The 21,716-nt window shown below is 39.1% G+C and overlaps 1 protein-coding gene across 2 annotated transcripts in view; it reads right to left on the bottom strand.

Moving 5' to 3' along the window:
• Nucleotides 1-21,050, bottom strand: part of KCTD8 (potassium channel tetramerization domain containing 8) — a 252,702-nt gene extending 231,652 nt beyond the window's left edge. For both annotated transcript variants that reach the window (XM_019413052.2, XM_053901608.1), the window contains exon 1: nucleotides 19,929-21,050. In XM_019413052.2, coding sequence (XP_019268597.2) covers nucleotides 19,929-20,886 — 958 coding nt within the window. In that variant the 5' untranslated portion in view covers nucleotides 20,887-21,050. The remainder of the gene's footprint in view (nucleotides 1-19,928) is intronic.
• Nucleotides 21,051-21,716: the final 666 nt, after the last annotated feature.

The raw sequence follows: 21,716 nt of genomic DNA, 5'->3' as shown, positions 1-21,716 counted from the left end.
AAGATATTAATAGAGTTACACAGAATCACCTATGAATACTCTTGCCAAAAAAAAAAAAAAAAGAATCTAATCAAGTTTGAGTTACTGTTCATTTACAGAAAAGGTAGCGACAAAGGAACAATTTAAATGAGGTCACAAGAAAGCAAGCTGCCATATCCAGAACATAGATCATTAATCAGGTCAACAGACCTTATTTCTGCAAACTGATAGCATTACCTGTAAAGAAACAGATACAGAGATAAAAAAGAGAGAGAAAGAGAGAGGAGGAGCTATCCTACATGGAGATAAGGCACACAATAATGACACATACAGTCCCACATTTAACAAAAAGAAAGAAAGAAAGAAAGAAAGAAAGAAAGAAAGAAAGAAAGAAAGAAAGAAAGAAAAAGAAATAACTGTTTAAAAATCTTTGAGACAATCTTGGAAATACGATTGTAGATTATGCATCAGATTTTACAAAAATTATTATTTGTCTTGTTACAGTTGAGATTGGAAGAGTGGTTATATAAGAAAGTATCCTTGGGGCTCCTGGGTGGCTCAGTCGGTTAGTGTCCGACTTCTACTCAGGTCATGATCTCACGGTTTGTGAATTCGTGTCCTGCATCAGGCTCTGTGCTGACAGCTCACAGCGTGGAGCCTGCTTTGGATTCTGTGTCTCCCTCTCTCTCTGCCCTTTCCTGCTCGTGTTCCCTCTCCCACTCTTAAAAATAAATAAACATTTAAAAAAATTTAAAATAAAGAAAGTATCCTCTTTTGTTGTTTTAGATACTAAAGTATGTAGACGTGAAATAAAGCGTTGGATTTTCTTTAAAATGCTTTAGCAAAAAAAAAAAAAAATCAGAGAGATGAAGTGATAGTTTGATTATTGTTAAATCTAGAATATGAACATAGGGGAGGTTTTTGTTTTTTGTTTTTTTTTTACTTTCACTTCTGGGTTTTGTTTTCATTATGTTTAAAACGTTCATATTCTAAAAATTTACGTTAAGGAAACGATAGCAACAACAAAATCGAACTACCAAACCGCGGCGTTAGCAGGGGAGATAACTCTTTCACACAACGGTGACAGCCGTGCTGACAAAGCTGGCACCATCCTCCTAAAACATCATTTGAAATGACTGACTCACAGAGGACACAAAATAAAGAGTCTTCAAAATAAATAAATAAAGAGACTAAAAACGATACAACACAAGATTTTGATTGATCTCACTTCACTCGTGTAACTGACCAAAAGTGCACCACAATTTTGAAGCAATTCTTTTGCCAAAGAAACTGCAAGACTGGCCATCAATAGCCTAGGCTGTTTAACCCTTCAGGCAGCCCTCATTTCTCTGAACCTGCAAAGTTAAGAAGTGGGTCATGGAGGCTGTGTTGCTGCAAAGAGCGTGTACTACCCAGTATCTCTTGCAGATGTGGCCACAGAGGACTATTAACAGAAAAGAGTGTCAACAGAAAGTTAAGAAAGGGATCATAAGGGACAAGAGGCAAGGGGTTTTTGTTTTTTCTCAATGGGAGAACCAGGTGCTACTACATAGTCTCAACAAGAAATTTATTCTATGGCCAGTAAAGGGAGTCTCCACTGTTTGCACAGTGGGGTTTGCTATAGACCCGTAATGCTGTGTGCCCACATCCTCCCATTCTTGGAAGAAAAGTTCTTACTGAAGTCATCCAAACGTCCCATTTGATACTGTCTATGGATGTACTGAGGGCAAATAACATATATATTAATATGTTAATTCACAGGTGACCATTCCACAAGAAATCACATTCAAATCTCATAAATGTACAGCACGTTACCCAAAATGGGGGCAGGGCTAATGAGACTTGGTGTCTCCCCTTTGTGAGAAAGTCTAGTAAAATATTCACATGCATGAAGGGCAATTTCTTCATGCCATGGAGGAGCACATGTTGATGATGCTATTGTTGCGGTTGGAATTTCAATAAGGAAAGAAGGCGGCCATGGAAAGAGATTCTAGTGGCTCCTGTTGACAGGCATACTTGAAATCTTTCCAATAGCTTTCTAGTTTACAGAGACTGGAGAGCTAAAAAGTACTTCTGTCATTAGTCATTAAAGAGATGAAATTTAAAATGACAATGAAATATCACTTTTCATCTATTTTGCAACAATTAGAAAACTGAATTTTGCCAAGTGTTGGCAGGAAATTGGAGAAAAGGGAACTGTCGTGCACTGCTCTCCGAAGTGAAGGCTGGTGCCTTCATCTGGAGAACAATCTGAGAGTACTCAATCAAACGCAGCGTATGCATCTTCAGTGAGCTCGTAATTTCCCTCCCAGATGTATACTGCAAAAAACTCTCACACAGGACCATCGTGGACTTGGTCACGGTCAGGCCGAAGGCAATTTGAGTGTAGATCAGTAAAGGAGATGTTAGTTAGGTACATTTACCCACCAGAAAGTAACTTGCAACAGTTAGAAATAACCAATTCGTTTAGACGTGCACATGAAAATGAAGAAATCTTTAAACTAAAGTCCTTAATCAGAAATAACATATATGTAAATTAATAATTTAGGAAAATAAAACAGAAAGACACATTTTGCAAGAACACAAAAGTACACAGATATACATTAAATACATTAGAATGTCTACGGGGATAAAGTGGTAGAGACTCAATGGCTTAATTTTTTTAAAGTTTTTAGTTTTAATTCCAGTATACTTACAATTACTTGAATGGTTTAAATTTTAAACACAATAATAAAAATAAGAAATAGGCATGCACAGACCAAGGTTGGTAATGTACCATGAAGATTCGTTATTACTGGTTTTTTGTTTTAAAGGTATATTTCTAGAGTCTCTTTTCGCTAGAGTTCCATATGTGATTTATGTTGATTGCATAACCAGACACTGTGAACTGAGGCATAAGGAGAGACAGGCAGTTTGCTAATTATCTTATTTTGACTGTTACGGACCTTGGCAGAGGGGGTGGGTCTAGACGCTGAAACTTTATGGCAGCTGCCTAATTCTGAGCTCCCACATCATTGCAAGGCTGCACCGTCCTTGATAGCCCTATTCTATGGTGTGGCTGGGAATCATTCCTGGAAGGAAGCTCAGGCTTCCGAAGCAATCTGTGTGCTATCTGCATTATACTTAATAGGAAGTTTTTTCTAGCTTAAATTATCTAGAGTGGAGCCTGCTGTCTGTAACTAACACCTCTACAAAACAGGGGGAGTTTAAAAATCATCGTATTTTTAAACTTTTCCCAGATTTCTTACAACACAAAGAGTTTGAAAGGAATATATTACTTTGCTAGGGCTGCAGCAGCAAAGTACCATAGACAAGATGGTTAAACGACAAAAATTTATTATCTCACAGTTCGGGAAGCTAGAAGCCCACGATCAAGATATTGAAGGGATTGGTTCTCCCTGAAGGCCATGAGGAAGAATCTATTCCATGGGTTCTCTCCTAGTTTCTGATGGTTACTGGCAATCTATAGCACTCCTTGTCTTAGAGATGCATCAGCCCGATTTCCACTTTCTGTGTTCATATGGTATTCTACCAGTGTGCATTCAGGCTTATATCTCTATGTCCAAATTTTCTCCTTCTTATGACACCAGTATTACTGGATTAGGGCCCACCCTAATGAACTCATTTTAACTTGATTACCCCTTAAAGATCCTGTTTGAAAATACAATCACACATTCTGAGGTATTGGGGATTAAGGTAGCAACATATCTTTTTGGGGAGACACAATACAACCCATAAAATACTGCATACAATTTAACTATAATTTTAGCCATTATTGCCTGGTGCTTCTACTAAAATTGTAGGGTAAACCTGTTATTGTTTTGTTTTTGTTTTTGTTGTTTTTTTTTTTTTTTACCAAATACCGAGTATTACCAAGCTTCACAGTATGAACGCTAAGTACCAAATTATGATTATGATAAATATGGCTTGACAGTGGTAGCTATAAAACAGACAGCTTGAAATAACTAAGCTTACAGCCCAAACATGCTAACACAGGAACTAAAAACTAAAGTATTGTAATGGTTCTTATATATGCCTTAGGAATACATCAGTCCAGCAGAAGAAATGTAAATAATTATGCCAAGCTACAGAATCTTAGATGCTGGACTTCCCAGCATATTTATCCATGGTTCCACTTACCAGTAACATTAACGACTGTTAAGTTCCATATCTTCTTGTTATAAAACAAATGTGTATCTTTTTACCACTGTCTGTGAATTATGCCATTACAGGTCCACTTGACTGAAATAAAAAGTAGGGGTACCTGGGTAGCTCAGTCAATTAAGTGTCTGACTCTTAGTTTTGGCTTAGGTCATGATCTCACAGATCCGGAGTTTGAGCCCCTGCATCTGGCTCTGCACTGACAGCATGGAGCCTGCTTGGGATTCTCTCTCTCTCTCTCTCTCTCTCTCTCTCTCTCTCTCTCTCTCTCTCTCCTCTACCCCTCTCTGCTCATGTTCTATCTCAAAAATAAATAAACATTTTTTAAAAAGTGGCTAGAAGACATCTTCATTTTAATTTGACTAGATTTTTTTTCATAGAAAAGAGGCAACACCTATAAGAAATATGACAAAATCTGGAGTCTTGAAAAGACTTTTCATTTCTTCAAGTGATAAAATTTCTCAGAAATTGATTCGGGTGTAATACAGAAACCAAAAATATTATCACTTTGAAAATACTGAGTTTACTTCTAAATAGGCAAGTTCAACAAAACGTCAAGATCAATAACAGTATTACATTTTTATAAAACATAAGTCATTATTCAACCACAGTTCAGAGGGCAAACATTTTTAATTGCCTGCAGTGGCCATGGAGTTATACTTATGCTCCTCCAAAGAATTCTCATGTGTGGACACACACACACACACACACACACACACACACACACACACACACATCATACCTAAACACTTATGATCAAAAATTAGTATGACATATAAAAACCATATGATCATCTCAGTAGTTGCAGAAAAAATTTTGACAAAATTCAACATCCCATTCATGATAAAATATCTCAATAAAGTGGGTTTAGAGGGAGCATATCTCAACATAATAAAGGCCACATGTAAAAAACCCACAGCTAAAACCAAACTGAATGGTTGAAAACTGAGAGCCTTTCTTCTAAGATCAGGAAGAAAAAAATGATGTCCACTCTCACCACTTTTATTCAATATAGTATTGGAAATCCTAGCCACAGCATCCAGATAAGAAAATGAAATAAAAGGCATCCAAATTAGTAAGGAAGAAGTAAAACTTTCACTATTTGCAGGTGACATGATACTACACATAGAAAACCCTAAAACCACCAAAAAAAACTATACAAACTAATAAATGAATTCAGTAAAGTTACAGGATACAAAATTAATATACAGAAATCTGCTGTATAACTATACAGTAATAATGAAGTCACAGAAAGAGAAATTAATAAAACAATTCCATTTACCATTAGACCAAAAAGAATAAAATATCTAGTGATAAATTTAACCAAAGGTGTGAAAGACCTATACTCTGAAAACTATAAGACATTGATGAAAAAATCTGAAGATGAAACAAATGAAAGGATACACCAGGCTCGTGGATTAGAAGAATTATATCATCAAAACATCTATACTATGCAAAGCAATCTATAGATTCAGTGCAATCCCTTTTAAAATATCAATAGCATTTTTCATAGAACTAAAACAAATAATCCTAACATTTGTATGGAACCACAAAAGGCCTTGAATGGCCAAAGCAATGTTGAGAAAGAAGAGCAAAGCTGGAAGCATCACAAAAATCTCAGATTTCAAGATATATTACCAACGTGTAGTAATCAAAACAGTATGCTACTGGCACAAAAATAGGTACATAGATCAATGGAAAAGGACAGAGAGGCCAGAAATGAACCCACACCTATATGGTCAATTAATTTATGATGAAGGAGACGAGAGTATACAATGGGGGAAAGACAGTCTCTTCTACAAATGGTGCTGGGAAAACTGAACAGCCATATGCAAAAGAATGACATTTAATCACTTTCTTACACCATACACAAGAAATAAACTCAAGATGGATTAAAGACTTAAATGTGATACCTGACACAGTAAAACTCCTAAAATGAAACATAGGCAGTAATCTCTTGGACATCAGCCTTAGCAACACAGTTATGGGTATGTCTCCCCAGGCAAGGAAAACAAAAGCAAAAAAAAAAAAAAAAAAGTCACAGCACCCCGTCAACAATACTGTAATAGTGATGTAGATCCAATGGTATATAGATGGCAGCTGCACTTGTGGTGAATACAGCATAATGTGTAAACCTGTCAAATCACTCACTTGTACATCTGAATTAATATAACCTTGGTGTCAACTATATTCAAAATAAAATATAAAATAAAAATAAACTATAGAGATTACACTAAAATTAAAAAAAAAATTTAAGGAGAGACCATCAACAAAACAAAGAGGCAATCTACTAAATGGGAGAAGGTACTTGCAGATGATATATCCAATAAGGGGTTAATATCCAAAATATATTTAAAAGTTATACAACTGAACACCAAGAAAAAATCTGATTAAAAAATGGGCATCAGACCCGAATAGACATTTTTCCAAAGAAGAGACAGATGGCCAACAGACACTTCAGATGATGCTCAATGTCAACCATCAGGGAAGTGCAAATCAAAACCACAGACAGATACTACTTCACACCCATTAGAATGGCTAGTACCAACAAGACAGGAAATAACAAGTGCTGGTGAGGATGTCAAGAAAAGGCAAACCTTGTGCACTGTTGGTGGGAATGCAAACTGGTACAGCCACTGTGGAAGACAGTATGAAGGTCCCTCAAAAACTTAAAAATATAGCTACCATACGATCCAGTAATTCCACTACTCGATATTTACACAAAGAAAACAAAAGCACTAATTCAGAAAGACTCACATGCCCCTATGTTTATTAGAGCATTATTTACAAAAGCCAAGATATGGAAGCAACCCAAGAGTCCATCAAAAGATGAATGGATAAACAAGACGTGTTATATATACAATGGAATATCTCTCAGTCATAAGAAAGAATGAGATCTTGCCATTTGTAACAACACAGGTGAACCTAGAGGATATTATGCCAAGTAAAATAAGTCAAATGGAGAGAGCCAAATTCTGTATGATTTCACTCATATTTGGAATCTAAAAAACAAAACAAATGAGCAAACAGACTCTGAAATACAGAGAACAAACTGGTGGTTGCCAGAGGGGAGGCTGGTGGAGGGATGAGCAAAATAGATCAAGTAGATTAAGAGTTACAGACTTCCAGTTGTAAAACCAAGAAATCACCAAGGTGAAAAGTACAGCAGAGGGAATATCACCAATAATATTGTAATAACACCATCTGGTAACAAATGGTGGCTACACTTACTGCAGTAAGCACTGAATAATGTATACAATAATCAGGTCAATATGATGTACACCTGAAAGTAATATAACATTGTATGTCAATTATACACCAATATTTTTTTAAATGTTAAGAAAAAGAAAAGAAAACATAGGGAAGAAGCTCATTGACATTGGTCTTGACAATGATATTTTGGATGTGATACCCAAAGCACAAATAACAAAAGGAAAAATAAAGAAATGGAACTACATCAAACTCAACAGCTTCTGCACAGCAAAAAAAAAAAAAAAAAAATTAACAAAATGAAAAAACAACCTACAGAATGGGAGAAAATTTTTGCAAACTATATCTTGGAAAAGGATTAATATAAAAAATATGTAAACAACTCAGTCAACATAACAAGAAAACAAACTATAATTTAAAAGGGGAAAGAACTAAATAGACATTTTTCCAAAGAGGGCATCAAACTGGTCAACAGGCACATGAAAAATGCTCAACATCACTAATCATCAGAAATATGCAAATCAGGGCACCTGGGTGGTTAAGCATCCCACTCTTGATTTCGGTTCAGGTCATGTTCACACAGTTGGTGAGATTGAGCCTCATGTCAGGGTCTGCACTGACGGTGTGGAGCCTGCTTGGAATTCTCTTTCTTCCTCTCTCTCTGGTCCTCCTCCACTCTCTCTCCCTCTCCCTCAAATAAATAAACATTAAAAAAAAAAAGAAATATGCAAATAAAAACCACAATGAGACATCACCTCACATCTTTTAAATGGCAATCACCAAGAATACAAAAGGTAACAGGTGCTGGCAAGAATGTGGGGAGAAAGGAACCCTTATACATTGTTGGTATGAACATAAACTGGCCCAACTACTAAGGACGATAATATGTAGGTTTCTCAAGAAATTAAAAATAGATCTGGCATACAATCCAGCAATTCCATTCCTGGGTATATACCCAGAGGAAGTGAAAACAGGATTTTGATGAGATATATGCAAGCCCATGTTTATCACAGCATTATTCACAATAGCCAAGATACAGAAATGCCCAGCAATTGAATAATAAATAAAAAAGATGTGGTACATACACACAGTATAATATTACTCAGCCATGAGAAAGAATATACTGCTGTTTGTCACAACATGGATGGACCCTTAACATGTTATCCTAAGCAACATAAGTCAAAGACAAGTACTGTATGATATCAGTTACATGTGGAATCTTAACAAGTTAAACCTGTAAAAAATGGAGTAAATTGGTGATTATTGGGGATCGGTGGGGAGGCACTAAGAGTGATGATGTTTAAGGATACAAACTGTAACCAGTAGTAAATAAGCCACAGAGATCTAAAGCACAGTATAATGAATACAGACAATAATATTGCACTATAATTATACAATAAGATAAATATTGCTACACAGGAAATCATATTATAATATATAAATGTATTAAAGTAACACATCACACACCTTAAACTTAAAAAAAAAAACAGAAATCACTGGAATTGTATGTATGAATCCTTATCCTGCACCTGCAAAGAGACATCCTACATGCAGCTTTCACCAACCAGAAGAAAAGAGGTCAAAATATGGGAGCCTTACCTCTGAGTGGCTATGAACATCTGCCTTAGATCTCTCTGCTTTCTTCATATACCTGGACTTTCAACAACTAAAAAACTTACATTCAAAATGTGTAGCCTAGTTTCAATAGGAGCTGATGAGTTAACTAAGCTAACATAGTTTCCTCAAAATGTGGAAATCTGTATTTAAATCCAATTTCTAGCCTAAAATTTTTGGCCAAGTGCCCAGATTCTGAGCAATGTTTGAGTCCACCTGGCGCTGTGACAATTTGTTCTCTTACACAAAACTGCTGAAAATGAAAGCTAAATGCATTCACAAGAAATATAAATATGGAGTATGAGGTGCTTTGCCTAGGAGCGCCTGGGTGGCTCAGTCATGATCTCCCAGTTCCTGAGTTCTAGCCCCGCATTGGGCTCTGTGCTGACAGCTCAGTGCCTACAGCCTGCTTCAGATTCTGTATTCTCTTCTCACTCTGCCCCTCCCCTGGTCACGCTTTGTCTCTCTGTCTCTCCCTCAAAAATAAATACTAAAAAATTATTTAAAAAAAGACGTGCTTTGACTAAATACATCCTATAGTTTGAGACAATAACCAGTGAATACCAGTATTCCTGTTAATTGTGTAAAAATTGACCAGTGACTGGTACTCAACTTAGAAAAGTACATTTTTTCCCCTAAGCAATGAAGAACCAACTAGAATAAACTTATTTTGATAATATCTTAACATTGGAGTACCTGGGTGGTTCAGTCGGTTAAGTGTCCCACTCTTGATTTCAGCTCAGGTCATGATCTCACGGTTCGTGAGTTCGAGCCCCACATCTGGCTCTGCGCTGTCAATCTCCTGCTTGGGATTCTCTGTCTCCCTCTATCTCTGCCCCTTCCCCACTCAAGTGCGAGAACCCGTGCGCAATCTCTCTATCTCAAAATAAATAAATACGCTTAAGAAACAGTATCTTAATGTTGATTTTACACTTATTAAGTCAATATTTTTTGTAAAATTTCACTAATGATGATGGGACCTTTTCAGAGCAATCTCATAAGTATTGCTACCAATTTCCTCAAAAAGAAGAATAAAAGAAATCTGATGCTGAGAATTGATACTGTAGAGAAATGGGAATAGTTATGTGATCTGAAGCCCTGACAACAGGTAACATGTATGGAGCATTTAATTTGTGCCTGTCTAATATTCTTCCGTTTTATTTTTTTAATTTTTTTTATGTTTATTTATCATTGAGAGACAGAGAGAGAGAGAGAGACAGAGCATGAACATGGGAGCGGCAGAGACAAGAGGAGACACAGAATCCGAAGCAGGCTCCAGGCTCTGAGCGGTCAGCACAGAGCCCGACACAGGGCTCGAATTCACAAACTGCAAGATCGTGACCTGAGCCGAACACTTAACTGGCTGAGCCACCCAGACACCCCTAAGTGTTTTATATGGGTTATTTAATTTAATTTTCACAACAAACCTATGAGCATTATTGTTTCCCTCACTTTCCCTTCAGAGGGGAGATTATTTTTCCAAGATCTCAAAGACAGATCCAGAAATTGTCAAGGAATCTCACAAAGGATATTGAACCATTCATAGTGTTCAAGGTTTTCACTTCTCAAGAGCGGAAGATAACAGATTTTGGTATTGTCTACCCCTTAATACACTACTACTCTCCCTATTCTCTTTATACCAAAAATTGCAGCTGTATAATTATACCAAATGATGACAAAAAGCAATATATTATGAATTTCATCTATGCTCAAAGTTTGGTTATTATAACTAGTGAAAGAAATAGAAGTAACACAACTGAATGGTTAAATCACTCACTATTCTGGGGAAGAGAAGTCAACACTATATATTTTTAATTTATATTCTTTTGTTATATTTAACTTACTCTCCCCACCCTATGTAAATAGACATTAATACGAGAATGGTTATAGTATGGTAGTACTAACATTCTAAGTTACCTGCTGAACAAGATCAAACTAAATTTGGTGAATAAACACTGAAATAATGAGCATCCTGTCCAGTATCATGAAACATGTGCTGTTATTGCCAGAAAAAGCTGATTTATTTTTATTAACTGCCTTGACACAAGGTTAATAAATATAAGTAAAATTGATATTGGAATACTGATCACAAAATAGTAGTATCTGTTAAGTGTCTTTTAAGGTACCTTTTAAAAACTAAGAATAGAAATTGCAATATAGAGTTAACCAGATCCTCACCTTTGCAAATACCTACAGGTATAGCCAGGTAATTCCTGACTTGATATTACACTACGATAGGGCCTGACCACATCTGGAGGTAGCAGCCACACCACATCTAAGATATTTTGAAAGGCAAATACTCAGCAATGTGGTTGCAGATAGATTGCAGCACAGAGCATTTGCCCAACATCCTTCATAGCATTTAAATAGAAATAAATGTGTGTGGGTACGATTACAATGCTAACAAGCTCATGTATAACATTATTTTAATCTGCCCCCTATTTTTGTTAACATTTTCTTTATTTTCATTCTTCATAAATGCCTGTGTAACAACTTCTCATGTCTTTACTCTGGCCTCTTGCTAATACACTAATACCTAATAACATAATTCACAGTTACATAAAGTTTACTAAGATCAGTATTGAAATGCAAGGTCTCTTTCATTCATATGTCTTATCTCATGATGTAGCCTGGCATTTGCTCAAAAAGCTCAATTTAAATAGAAGTGATACAAAATCTCAATTCAATAACTACCTTAATGGAACCACCAACATCTCTGGTTCGTCCATTGATTTGTACCTTTATTCAAAAAACAAATACTTATTGAGTTCTTAATGTGTACTAGCAATTGCACCTGTTGCTGAGAACACAAAAGCAAGACTTGGTGTCAACTTTCAAGGAGAGGACTCATGCAGAGGATCCAGATGAAAAGAGACTGTTACATGACCTAGCAATCCCACTTCTGGGTGCACAGCCAAAGGAAATGAAAACAAGATCTTGAGGAGCTATCTGCACTCCCCATGCTTATTGCAGCACTATTCATACTAGCCAAGATATAGAATCAACCTAAGTGTCCGTCAGTGGATAAATAGAAAGAGAAAGTGTAGTATATATGCAATGGAATATTATTTAGCCTTGAGAAAGAAAGAAATCCTGCCGTTTGTGATGGATGCACCTTGAAGGTATTATGCTAAGTGAGCTAAGTCAAACAGAGAAAGACAAATACTTCATGATACCTCTTATACGTGGAATCTGAAAAAACAAACAAACAAAGTTTATAGAAACAGAACAGAATGGTGGTTACCAAAGGCTGACAGGTGGGGGAAATGGGGAGATGCTGGTCAAAGGGTACAAACTTCCAATTATCAGATGATTAAGTTCTGGGAATCTAATGTACAGCATTGTGATTATAGTCAACAACACTGTACTGTATGCTTGAAAGTTGTTAAAGTAGACCTTAAATGTTCTCACTGCAAAAAAGGAATGGTAATTCTGTGATATGATAAAGGTGCTGGCAAATGCTATAGTAGTAATCATATTGCGATATATAAATGTATCAAATCAATATGTCCAATATGTCACATACTTTAAACTTACTAAATGTTATATGTCAATTATATCTCAATAAAGTTAGGGGGAAAAATGGAATCTATCAGGAAAGGAAAGAAGAGAGAGGAAGGAAATTACATATTGTAGGACATTCAATAAGGACCCTGTACCTGGGGAAGTACAGAGACTAAATACAAAAGGATTCTATAGCAAGGAGTCAGTGTTTCATGAGTATACCAAAGAATACACTTAAAAAACCAATGGGTTAGGATACAAACTGGTAAATAATATGAGCTCAGCATAAAATATTTCACCTACTTTTGTTTTTGAAGGTGCAAAATACAACTAGCCTTGTAGAATAATTAGATTTCATGAAATACTCCCACACGGAAATGAATGATGGGAAGTTTACAGCTGATAAGCACAAGACATGTGTATTCAAGTCTACAGCTGGAGGTTCACCATTACACTTAGAACCTATAAGGTAGTTAACCTATTGGAATGAGCTTGAAATCCTCTGAATAAAGTTGTACTCATCTTTAGGCAACTCCTTGCAAAACCTCTGATGGGACAGCCTCTCACTACTAAAACAATGAACTTGATTAGAAAAGCCACCAGCACATCTTGCAGGATAGTGGCTGCTAGTAACTGCTGACAGTTCACTCAATACCCTGAAGTTAATTCAAAAGAGGGTTTAGAAATGATACCTGTAAATAAATATGAACTGAAGGGTAATATAAAATGCTACTTTCCAAGAACTTCAAATACACTTGTATATACTATATAAATATACATACAGACAGACACACACACATATATATGTATATACACACACATGCGCGCACACACACACGCACACACTTCCAAAACATGGCTTCTAAAATACCGAAAGTCAATGCCAGTACCCATCAGGTACTTAATACTTTTTTTAACTTAATCATACCAAATATATAACTTAATGGCATTAAGCAATATTCAGAACCAATAAACTATATAAAATTACCAAAACTTGATTTCAACTAAAATAGCCTCTTCATTATGCCACCTTCTAAGGAAAGAACATATAAAATGTGTTCTAATATACAAAGTGAAAATGAATTTTCTATAGAAAAGGAGTATACGACTACCTTAGCACTGTTCAAATTTGTCAATTTATCAAACCGACAAATACTACTTGTTCTTCCAAAAAAGTGCTAAATTGAGTCAAATGGTTTATTTTCTTTAATTTGAAAAACATCCATGAATATGGTAGCCTTAGTCAAAAAAAAAATTAACCTTTTCATCAAGTAAATACATAAAACATGTACTGTATTCCTATGGAAATTTAACATAGATTAAGAAATATTTGATTCATTCATATGTAGTTCACACTACCTCTTTTTGCTTGTAGAGCTAAGTTCTAAGTACTGAGTGGACATTGAAATATACTTGTCAAATTTACTGAATGAAACAGGTATAATTTTTAAATGTTTAGGAGGAAGGGCTTCAAAGTAAGACAGAACCATTCAAATTCCATTTCAGCCCCATATAGCTCTATGACCCAGGGATGGTACATAACCTCTTCAAATCATAGTTTCCCAACTGAAGTAGTAGGGAACCAATGCCAAGTTCAAGGAACACTGTAATGTGCATAAAATGCATCACAAAATTAGATATGTAGTAAATGTTCTTTTCATTATACAATCTGTATTTTGAAAAAAAATCAAGTTTTTTCTAAGCTTCTAACATCAAGATTAATTTATAATACTTTCTGGAGCAAAGGACATGTATTATACTTTTATTATTTAAGACATCAATAAAAATGTTAATGTCATGCAAAAGTGTCATTAGCTGTATTGAATGTGTCAAAAACAAGGACATCATACAAATCATTTGTATACTACAACCATAACTTTTAAAAAATATGTCTCCCACCTACCTATGAATAGAAAAAAGACTGGAAGAAAAAAAAAAAAAAAGACTGGAAGAAAATAAATCAAAAATTATTAGCAGTTACTGTTGGTGATTTTTTTATTTTACTTTTGTAAAATTTTTAAAACTGCATGTATCACTTTCATAATCAAACAAGGGCTACTTTTGAATGAAAAGTTGATCATTTTCACAGTTTCAACTCTTGTCAGTTAATAACTCATAACAGTAGAATAGATAATAATTAATGCTTATTTTCATACAGATTATTTCTCTTTTTACAGGGGATTTTTTTTAACTAAGGCACACACACACACGCATGAACACACACACACTGTGAGTTCTGGTATTCTAAGCTACAAAAAAGGACTTTACCAAATAAAACATAATATCAATCAGTGTTTCAGCTTCATAATGTGAATAATAGTTGGTTAACAAGACACTGTAGAGGGTAGCAGGAAAAACTGAAGTCATAACTCTGTAAGAAATGATCAAGTTTAGAGACAGTACCATGCCAGACATAAAAGTTCAATGTCCTTAAACAGGAGCCAATGCCATAGCACAGCCTCCAAACCTTTTGCACCCCAAGAATTTTGTCATTTTCCGTCTGCTTTAGCACTCCACCTATTTATATGAAATCAGGACCTTGCTGTTTTAAAAAGTTATCTGTTCCTTTTGCTTATTCTCCACTGACTCAAAAGTCATTCAGTCATGTAGATGCAAAAGAAATTTTCACAATATAATTATGAAAATAACTAGTAATTCTTTAGAAGGAAAAGAACCAACTTTATAAAAAGTCATGAACAAAATTATTTTCCATACAACAGTGTTTGTAATAAAAGTAGGAACATTATTCTAGGAAAATAACATAAAAATGTAAAGGTATGCTTATAAATAGAATAACCTTTCAATGATATTTCCTAGAAAACTTTTAATACAACAGGCCTACCAACATAGGACTGAAGAGGTGTTTGAATATTTTCAACTCAACTAGCTACTTCAACCCAACACAGTAAAATAAATCAGTATACATGAAAGAATAGATATAAAAGCCCATTCAGACAAATCAGAATTCATAGGTCAGTCAGTAATAGCATTAATCCCTAGATCTGGCACTCTCATATGTCAAAACAACAGCAAAAATATACCAAACTTAAAGAATATCAAGTGCATCCTGGAGAAGTGTATACTTTCACACCAAATATTACTCAACCAACACATGGAATACAAAACAGGAAGCACTTTAAGAGAAAAGCAGTATTACCATTCTGTAAACACACTGATTATGAGAAATAAAGGATATATACAATGTTTATTCTAACTATGGGTAGTCTATGTATCACATTCCATGCCTATAACTATCTATTGTCTATAATACAACGTCAACATAAAATGCCTTGTCTTCCAGACATAGCTAAAAGCAGCCACAGGCACACTTAACAGACACCCTCCCTCCCCCCAAAACCCAGAAAGCACAAAAATCACTCTGCTTTCCTTCAAGAAAGGGCAATCTTTAGGGCACCTGGGTGGCTGGTTGGTGATGTGTCCAACACTTGACTTTGGCTCAGGTCATCATCTCACGATTGTGAGATGTGATTGTGAGATGGAGCCCCACATCAGGCTCTGTACTGTCAGTGCGGAGCCTGCTTGGGATTCTCTCTCTCCCTCTCTCTCTACCCCTGCCCCACTCATGTTCTCTCTCTCTTTCTCTCTCTCAAAATAAATAAATAAAATTAAAAAAAGAAAGAATGGAGGGAAGGAAGGAAGGAAGGAAGGAAGGACGGACAGGGGCACCTGGGTGACTCAGTTGGTTAAGCGTCTGACTTTGGCTCAAGTCATGATCTCGCAGTCCGTGAGTTCGAGTCCTGCATCAGGCTCTGGGCTGACAGTTCAGAGCCTGGAGCCTGCTTCAGGATTCTGTGTCTCCCTCTCTCTCTGCCCCTCCCTCACTCACAGTCTGTCTGTCTCTCTTTCAGAAATAAATATTATTTTTTTTAAAAAAGACAATCTTCAGTATTAAAAGAGTAATATGGAATACAGTATCACTAGTATAGGTTCCAGAATCTAAAAGACTTGGTAAAATAATGAGTTAATGCTGAAAACAGATAAAAGTGTCCATGTAGCCAAATGAAGTTGGTATTAAATGTTTAATAGCCTGTATATAACCTTGAGCATTAGAACCCAATGACGTGGATACAAGCACTTAAGGAGATAATGAATCCAGCTCAGTGTTTGTCAGAAAATATTACCAAACTTTCAAGTCCTAGTAGAAAGCATTAAAACACTTCTTGGCTCTGAATCAGAAAAGGGTTCTGTTGGAGTTGATCCAAAAACACTAACCGTAATATGACTGGCAAACATAGGTGACTTGAACTTGGCCTAAAAATCCAAGTTCCGGGAAAGAACTTGCTATTAAATTGGCCATGCCAAACTTTTAAAAGTTTATTATACTATCATTTAATTGCAAAATAATTTTCTAATTAACTTTATAATTAATTCAACCATACTTACCATAAAACAAAATTGCAATGTAATATTTACAAGAATAATAAAGTCTGTATAATACGGCTTATAATTGTAACTGCTGATATTTGTTCGGCTTTTATTATGTGTCAAGCACTGGTCTGAGCACTTTACATGTATTTTCAAATCCTATAAAATTGGTACTACAATCCCCATTATACAGGCAGGGGAATGGAGACTTAGAAGAAGTAAATAATTTAACCAAGATCACACATTCGGCAAATGGCAGTGTCTGGGATTACCAGACCATTTGCCACTCTCTTCCCGTCTGTATAGAAACTTAGGGGCAAGTGGGAGAGGGAGGGAGGAGCTGAAATCCATATTTCAGCCTGTAAACAACAATTCTACAGGTTCAGATCATCTTCATATTGCTAATTTCACACATAGCCTGAATTTTTAGAGGTGTTAAAATGACTGACACACTAAAATAAATATTTGTTGAAGAACCTGTGTCAAGGGGGAAATAAAAGCTAAAAGACCCTCTTCTGACACTAAAACATGGTGGACAAACAAGTTCATCCAATGATTTTGTTTTTATGAATAACAGTGTTAGTCTTTGTAAACAGAGACTGCTAGACAAAATAATTATACTCTGTATATCTATATCATTACCTAAACTGAAGGAAATGGAGATACAAACATTGTACAGCGTATTTTCATTGACCAATATTAAAAGAAATCCTGTGCAAAAGAACTTGTGAAAATTAGCTACAATCTATACAAACATAAAGTAAATGCATATACAATATTTCACATGGCAAATTGGCTTGTTTTATATTACATCTGCTTAGTCAGTGACTAGAATACCACTTCAGAAGAACAATATTTAACCTGGGATTGTGTATTTTCCCCCCCAGAATAATCAATAAAGAAGGCTGTGCATTGCTTAGATTTCTAGGACTTTTATGAATGAATCTCAGAGCTCATTAGTTGTATGAGGACTCTGCAAAGAGCTATTCGTAATATGGATATTTTATTTTGTTTAATGCTCCTTGTGGCTCCAGAAATGAAATATCCTCAATTCCAAATATCTCACAAATTACCTTATTAGTTAAAGTGTATGAGTTTCCAATTGCAATAAACTATTTTAAGGGAATGTTTTCATAATTGAGAGACAACCTATATCCCCTTCATAAAGTAATGGACATGTTGAAGTCCACAACTCTCAGAGAAAAAGGCCAACACTGAAAGATTTCAAAATGCAAGAATCTGAACTACTGAACATGTATGCTCATTTCTTCTCTAATAAAAACCACTAACCCCAAAAGAGTCAAAAGTTCATCTCATCTTCTAAAATGCTTATAAATATATCCACACTGGAATGACAAATGTTTAAGAGCTAAAATGGTAATAAAGGTCCCATTGATAAAGGATAAAATGTAAACAGTGATGCTAAATAATGTTTTAATTACTTTATGTTGAAGAGATCCCAATTTTATACAAGCAATAAAATATTACCTTCCTCTGGGCAGCTTTTCTATAAAACTTTTTGCTGTGTAACAAGTAACACTTTGATATAATTAAGACAATTAGATTGGTATCTACTACTTCAGGGAATTTTCTTTGCTTCTCTGCGAAATGATTTTCACACGAAATCCAGCACCATTAAAAAAGACAATCTAATACTAAGGCCCAGTGTGCTGTGTTTTGTCACCCTATTTCCAAGGTTACTAGAATACACAAAGAGCATGTTCCATTCAAGCTTGCACCTGTGGGGGAGGGAGGGCGGTGGAATAAATATGCCTTCCACTTCTCTAATCAAAATAAAGTACAATAAATTGTCTAGTTCCCAGTGAGTGAATTACAAAAAAAAAAAAAAAAAAAAAAAAAAAAAAAAAAGATACAATTAAAGCTTTAAAGCTGGTCTAGTTCTACCATAGGCTGTCAATGATACTCTTCCTACTCTTCCTTAACTCTACAGGCAAGTTTTAAAGCTTCTTGTGTCTTGCCAAAGAAAAAACAAACGTCTGCCAAATGATGTTCCTGCTGCCATCCCAGCTGGCTTTTGCTGTGTCCAAACAGCTCTCTAGTTGTGGCCCTCACTTTATAAGCATCACTGATTACTGTGCCGGTCCCATCCCCCCCAGCCCCAGTGATACTTGGTGCAGTCCTTGAACTTGATCCACAGAGCCCCCTCCCGAAGCGCACTGCAAAAAGCACCACGCGAAATCCTTTCCAAATCCTCGCCCCCATTCTCTCATTTCAGAAAACCACTGCATTTTATTCCCCCTGGGAAAGTGGACTCAATCCTCCTTTCGCACGTGAGGTGCCCAGAAAGGAAACACAATCACATACACATACACGCATACCCACACACAACGCACGCACGCACCAAGTCCCTTCCTAAGCTCCAACCCTGACAGCAGCAGACATCCAAACTCTAGTTCCTTCCACCAGCCGCTGTTGGAAACCAGCAGTTACTGACAACTGGCGGGGGAAATCTGAGGTTTCTATGAGTGGATGGACTCCTCTTTCCCAAGAGCTGCCCTGGACCCCTGAGGAGCCCGGTAGGCGCAGTCGCCACTGCTCGCGTTGCCCCCTTCCAAAAACACCGTAATTGTACGCTCCTGCTCCAGAAAGGCACCAACTGTATGTGATCCTGGCGGTGCGCGGTAATGCCTCGATGCTAAACTGCCCTCTGGAGGGACCCCGCTGAGACCCACATAAGTTAACCCCCAGGAATTCCGCGGAAGCAGAGACAGGGGTGAGGACTCGGGCACACAGCTTTGTGCTGCGTGTCTTCTTCCCGCCCTCCGCAGAAGGGCGCCCAGCGCCTCCGGGAGCAGGGCAAGGGGAGAGGGCGCCATCACTAAAGTTAAGAAAAAGGAATGCTTGGGAACTGCGTGTTCCGGAGTTGGTGGAGACGGGACTCAAAAGAGACGAAACCGTAAGTTGTGCCTTACAAGAGAAAGCCCTTCGCACTTACTAGCTAACCAGCCCCCGCCGGGGACACCTGCCCGGTCCGGGTTCCAGCCCAGCTCAAACGCTCCGCGGGTCGGCGAAGGGGCGGGGAGAAGTAGGAAACGCGGACCCTGGGAACTTACGGAAGAAGATGTACTCGGTGTAGCTGCTCCAGATCTTGTCGTCGCGGTACTGGTTGACGAAGGCGGCGGTGCCCGAGGAGTTACACGCCACCATGTGGAAACCAGCCTCGGACAGGCGATCGAACGCCTGCTCCAAGTAGGTGAACTTGAGGTAGAAGCGGGACGTGTACTTCTCGGGCGGCCGGTCTGGGTCGCGGCTCTCGTTGAGCGTGTCCCCGAAGACCTCCTTGGCCAGCGCGATGCGCCCGCACACCATGATGCGCGCCACACGCCGGAACTTGGCGTCCGCCTGGTTGTCGCGCACCGTGGTGTAGGAGCCGCGGTAGCCGAGCGTGAGGAAGCCCGAGCGCTTGTCCGGCGCGCCGCCGCCGCCGCCGCCGTGCGCTCCTGGGCCCGAGGGCGCGGCTGCCGCTGCCCCACGCAGCAACAGCGCGTCGCTGCTGCCCTGGGAGACGTTGTCCTCCAGGTCGCTCTGGCAGCCCTCGTCGTTGAGTGAGTTCTGCTTGGTGACCTTGGGCGACAGCAGCTTGACCAGGTCGGTGAGCTGGAAGTACTCGGCCTCGCGCAGGAGCCGCTCCTTCTCGGGAAAGTGCTCCGGCAGCGCGAGCTGCTTGTCCCGCAGATAATCCAGCACGTACCTGAAGAGGAAGCCGTCCCGGTCGATGAAGAAGCGCGCCCGGCTGTCTCTGGGCAGCTCTCCCCGGCGTCGGGCGCCGCCCCGGGGGCTGGAGGGCGAGAACATACTGGCCAGAGTGCTGTCCGGGACGCTGAGCAGCGTCGAGTGCTTGGTCACATAGACCTGACCTCCCACGTTCAGCTCCACCACCTCGGGGAAGGGAGAGGGCACGCAGGGCCCCGGGGCGGCGGCTGCAGACGCGCCCGGCGAGCTGGACGAGGAGACCATCTCGCTAATGGGCAGGATGGTGCTGCCGCCGCTGCCCGTGTCCTTCAACGCCATGGTCCCCCCGCCGCCGGCCAAGTGACACGGGAGAGCAGCACTTTCTCCTTCCCGAAGCCCGCGCCTTGCACCCCTGGCAGCCCTCGGCCTGGGCGTGCGCCTGGTGCGCCCTCGGGCCGGGCGGCACGTTCCTTCGGCCGGGGCGTCCCCGTTCAGGGCTCGGGGCGGCGGCGGCGGCGCCCAGGATCCATCGGGGGAGCGAAGCGCGCGGGAGAGGAGCTCCGCGGGCGCCGCGGCGGCGGTGGAGGCGCGAGGAGGAGCGGCTGCTCCTTTGGGGTGACGGCGGGGAAGTGTGAGGGAGACTTGCGAGAGGCTCTTAGGCAGCCGCTCGGCTCCCCGCGGGGAGGGCTGGAGGAGGGGCCGGAGCAAAGAAAACTCGCCGCCCTAGCAGCTTGCGAGCGCGCAGCAAGCCCCGGGCGCGGATGGTGGCGCTAACTACTCCTCGCAGCCCGGGGAGGCGGCACTGACGTCAAGCTCCGGACTGGGACCCGAGCCACAGCTGTCATTTAAAGAGATAGGCGCCAGCCGCTGGCTGCGGGGCTCCGACGCTAGGGGGCGGGGGCCGAGCTTGGAGGAGAGGCTACTTGGCAGCCAGCGGGGAAGAGCGCGCGGGGAACAGAAAACACAACGCGGGGTGGGGGGAGGGAGGAACAGCATCTCTCCTTCATTCGTTTCGTTCCGCCCGATCCGTCCCTCCCTCCTTCCTTCTCTTCCTTCTCCACCTTACTTCCTTACCTTCTTCGCCCCTGTTCACCCAGTGAAACTAGTTGGGGGCGGGTGCTTTTTGGTTTTTGTTGTTGTTTTGTTTTGTTTGTGTTTTTACTCCGTTT

The sequence above is a fragment of the Panthera pardus genome, unplaced genomic scaffold (assembly GCF_024362965.1).
Source record: "Panthera pardus isolate Hobbes unplaced genomic scaffold, ASM2436296v1 HiC_scaffold_13, whole genome shotgun sequence".
NCBI classification, from domain to species: Eukaryota; Metazoa; Chordata; class Mammalia; order Carnivora; family Felidae; genus Panthera; species Panthera pardus.
Note: the sequence above shows the minus strand (reverse complement) of the source record. Positions and strands in the feature narration are given on the sequence as shown.